Consider the following 4,974-nt stretch of genomic DNA (forward strand, 5'->3'; position numbering starts at 1 on the left):
AATAAATAGGTTCTATGATATAAACATAAACTAAGGTTGGGCGAATTGTCCAACATTATTCTCAAACACAACCAAATATGTAAACAAAGCTAGATTGGAGACATCATCAGACTTATCCTTTGATTCGCTATAACCTTCTAGGGTGAATAACTCGTATTTAAGTTCATCATCATCATCCATATCAAAATAATAAGCTTGTTTTCTTGGCCTTGAGGATCTTCGTGGACCTTAAAGTTGATGCTTATCTTCCTCTGGCTCAGGCTCGGGCTCAGGCTCGGGCTCAGGCTCGGGCTCAGGTTCAGGCTCAAACTCAAACTCAATCTCAGGCTCAGAATCACTATCAGGTCTCAAAACAGCTTGATAAATATCGACCCTGGTTTGCCCTCTAGCACGATCAAACTCACGAAGGGCTTCATCATCACTATCAGCTTCTCCTGCTCTTAAAACTTGACGCAGAATAAGTTCGTAGCTGGTGTAACTATGAATGTCAGACTCGTAATCCATTTCACTTTCATCATTGCTCGGAACAATAGGGTTAGAGTTGCTCCCTACTCTATTTTCTTCTATGTTAGACATGATTAGTGATCTATAACAATTAAACATAGTTTCTATGTTAGTAATTAGTACTCTCACTTACCGTATGATCCCACTATACACAATAAGTAAGAATAAATAGCAATTGCAAAGCATAGGAAAGACACAACAGTTAGCAGGCAGAGAAAATACAATCATGTTACCATAATGCAGACATAATGCTTCTATTCTATATGCCCTTTCCTATGCTACCCGTCTCACAAAATTATCATAATAAGTCAAACATTGAAGCATTTAAAGAATAAAACAAGAATGATTTGTAAAAATTAATTTGATTAAACGAATAATTATTAAACGAATAAATAATTAACAAGTAAATAAATTTTCTTTTTTCTTTTTTATAAATAATTCCGAAAATAAAAATTAATTTCAAAAAAAAGAAACACACTTACTTCACCTAAACGAGAAAATACTTCAAACCACATAATCCAAGAATTAAACTAAAAAAAATTCGAACATTTCTAAATAATAATTTCAATTTATTTACTAGTTGTTGTTTAATTAAATGAAATTCTTTTTACGTATATAATTAGTTAGTTAGGCGCCTAAAAATTTAAAAGTAGAGACCAAAAGTTCGTAAAACCTTTAGCTCAAAAATACCACTTTGTAACACCCCGACAATTCCCTTTTTCTAAAATAACCCTTTTTATAAATATAACTATAGAGAATTATCAAAGTATTATCGCCTGTGTGAAAACGTAACGGCTTATTCAGAATTTTGCAGCGGAAAACATAAAACTAACTTTTAGGTTTATAAATAATCGATTACATATTAAATCCAAAAACCAATCAACGGAAATAAGGAAATATAAATAGTACAACAAGTTTCAAGTCCAAAATAACAAACTAAGTCACTTAGCAAACAAAACTAAATACAAGCTCTCTAATCCCGATCCCAAAGATGCATCATCTTCAAACCTGTAGATTGGCAACGCTTATTGATCGTTAGAGACTGCTCACCAAAGATGGGTCATCACAGGATCAATAAGGCATAGCCATGATCAACACACACAAACAAAGCACGTAATCAGCAAAGCTGAGTACTACATACCAAACAATAATAATCCTAACATGATACTACTAAACAAACAATCCTAACATGATACTAATAAAACATAAACAAGGATAACCAAAACATATTGACTTGAAGACTTGTTTGACTGAACTAGACCTATGTGTCATTAACATTATTTTAATTGAAATAGTCAATGGACCGAGTTGCTACTAGAAGCCTTCACTAAGGAAGACGAGGTACGGGCGTCACTCCGTAACCCCAATGACCTGCGATATCGAGGAACGTTTGACTGAAATAGAACCGGTGATCAATCTGGCCCCGGGAAAAGTCATAGGCAACCTATGACCCCAACTCCTAATTGCCCGTCACTTCAGACGTGCACAGTCTAAAGCTATTGCTACTCAGTCTCACTTTACATGGTTTACAAATTAATACTGTGTTATGACTCAACAATCACATAAGTCATGCATTCACAATTAATCACAACTGTTTTTATCTTGGAATTAATTAAGTGATCACAGAGATGTCAATCAAGACTTATTCCAATTATTCCAACCTTTCCTTTAATACTGATCAACCCCTCTATATGGGTATAAGATTTCAACTTACTAAACAAGGTCCTCGACCCTCATAAAGTAGTGAAAAGCTAAAAGGAAACAACGAACCATCGACGTGAATCAATATATATAATAATCTAATGTTCCCAACTAACATGTTCGCATCAATCATATAATAACATGTTATAATTCTCATAAAAATTCTGTAAAGGTCGTCGACCTCCGACGACTAAAAAACCTTAGATAAATATATACCGTTAGATTATGTTGATTAGATCCTAGCCATCCATCATTTTTTTTTGTTAAGTCTTGTTTGGTTACAAAGTTAAGGGGTATTTAATTTATTTTTAAATTACCGAAATTATTCTCAATGACATCATCGCCGGCAACCACCGTAACCGCCGGTCACTACCCTCACCGCCGGCCATCATCACCGCCGGCAACCACCACCCGGCAACCACCATCACTGACGACCACCATTACCGCCGGTCACCACCATAACCGTCGGCCACCAACCACATCGCCGGCCACCATCATTCGACCACCATAATCCGGCAACCGACCACCATTATAATCGCCGGCAACCACCAACATCATCCCGACCACTACCATCACCGCCGGCAACCATCACCTCCGGCAACCATCACCGCCGGCCACCATCATCCCCAGCCACCATCACCCTGGCCACCATCATCCACATCGCCGGCCATCTAATTTTATAATTAATTAAATACTAATCTTTTTTAATTTTATAATTAATTAAATAATAATCTTTTTTAATTAATAACATTTTAGTTTTTAAAAATATTTTTGTTATTTATCCGATATTAGCTAATTTTGACATATATTTTAAAAAATTATCAAATATAATTTTATAATCTTTACCGAATTTTTTTTAATTAAATTTGATTTTATGTGATACGGTATTAGATAATTATTACCGAAATTTTTTTTAAAAAAAACAAAATTTATTTGATACGATATTATATAATTATTACCGAAATTAAAATAGATTCTGATATTATAGAATAATATTTATTTTTTAGATATTCTTTAATTGATTTAGTATCTTAATTTTCCTAAATTGATGTCTTAGATTTCGTTATTGATTTTCCTAAAAAAAAAAATCAGATTTTATTTGATTACCAAAATAAAAATAGATTTGATATTTTTTTAAGGGATAAAATAGATTCTGATATTATAGAAGAATACTTTTTTGTAGATATTCTTTAATTGATTTAGTATCTTAAGTTTCCTAAATTGATGTCTTAGATTTCGTTATTGATACTAAATCTGAATTACAAGATACCGTATATCTAAATTATATTAGTTAATAATTGTTACCGAAATGGTTAACAAATAAATCTGAATTATTACCAAAATTTTTAAAAAAATTGCCGAAATAAATAAATCAGATTTTATTTTATTACCAAAATAAAAATAGATTTTGATACCATAAATCTAAATTATATTAGTTAATAATTGTTATCTAAATTTTAAAAAAATTACCGAAATAAAAAATATCAGATTTTTTTTTATTATCAAAATAAAAATAGATTTTGATACCGTATATCTGAATTATATTAGTTAATAATTGTTACCGAAATTGTTTACAAACAAAATATGATTTGTTACCGAAATTTTTAAAAAAATTGCCGAAATAAATAAATCAGATTTTATTTTATTACCAAAATATAAATAGATTTGGATACCATAAATCTAAATTATATTAGTTAATAATTTGAATCTAAATTTTTAAAAAAAAGTTACCGAAATAAAAAATATCAGGTTTTATTTGATTATCAAAATAAAAATAGATTTTGATACCGTATATCTGAATTATATTAATTAATAATTGTTACCGGGATTGTTTACAAATAAAATCTGATTTGTTACCGAAATTTTTAAAAAAATTACCGAAAAAAATCAGATTTTATTTGATTACCGAAATAAAAATAGATTTTGATATTTTTTTCAGGGATAACATAGATTCTGATATTATAGAATAATATTTATTTTTCAGATATTCTTTAATTGATTTAGTATCTTAATTTTCTAAATTGATGCCTTAGATTTCGTTAATAATTTTTACCGAAATTTTAAAAAATAACCAGATTTTATTTGATTGTTACCGAATTTTTTTTAAAAAAATATTATCTTATATTATTTGATAATATATATATATTGTTACCGAATTTTTTTTAAAAAAATCTTATCTTATATTGAAAAAAAATCTTATCTTATATTGTTACCGAATTTTTTTAAAAATAATCTTATCTTATATTTAAAAAAAATTTTATCTCGTCTGTGTCGTGTTGGATAATTTAGGGTGATGTAATGTAACGAACGAATCAAATATTAGCTGGTTCTTTCTTACTTAGTTATGGAATTTCTTATTTATTTTAAGCATTTCCTTATCTAGTGCGACCCTTTCATTATTAATACCCACGGAACAACTAATATTAATCAAATATTTTTACGAGAACGTATTATATATTGTAAAGGTTGGAAGTTTTACGATTCAATAATCAAATAGTGTATACATTAACCCACTTACTAAAGGTGTGTAGCATTTCAAAAAGGTGAAAAATAGTATAGACATTAAACCTTTATGTTTAGGCCCCTTGAAACAAATATTAGGCACACCCAACCAATTAGGTTATGTGGAAAAAGTGTTTGAACATCAAAAAAAATTAGAAGTAAAATTATTTCCAATAATAGTATGTTCTTTTTCGTACAAAAGAGAGGCAAGCCTCATACAACATGAAAGAAACTAAGCATACAATAATGTATGTGGTCACATAATCC

The 4,974-nt window shown here is 29.8% G+C and overlaps 1 protein-coding gene across 1 annotated transcript; it reads right to left on the reverse strand.

Moving 5' to 3' along the window:
* Positions 1-228: 228 nt before the first annotated feature.
* On the reverse strand, positions 229-2,778 carry LOC130471742 (uncharacterized). The gene is made up of 4 exons (XM_056842025.1): positions 2,669-2,778; positions 638-649; positions 405-586; positions 229-356 (listed from the first exon to the last, which is right to left on the reverse strand). Exons 1-4 carry the CDS (start codon positions 2,776-2,778, stop codon positions 229-231), a joined length of 432 nt encoding a protein of 143 aa, XP_056698003.1.
* Between the last annotated feature and the right edge of the window lie 2,196 nt (positions 2,779-4,974).

Source organism: Spinacia oleracea, chromosome 4 (assembly GCF_020520425.1).
Source record: "Spinacia oleracea cultivar Varoflay chromosome 4, BTI_SOV_V1, whole genome shotgun sequence".
Lineage (NCBI taxonomy): Eukaryota > Viridiplantae > Streptophyta > Magnoliopsida > Caryophyllales > Amaranthaceae > Spinacia > Spinacia oleracea.

Coding starts and splice junctions, on each gene's coding strand:
- LOC130471742 (XM_056842025.1), bottom strand. CDS start 2,778: ATGGTAGTGGTCGGGATGATGTTGGTGGTTGCCGGCGATTATAATGGT. Junction 357..404: donor TAGTGATGATGAAGCCCTTC/GTGAGTTTGATC, acceptor ATATTTATCAAG/CTGTTTTGAGACCTGATAGT.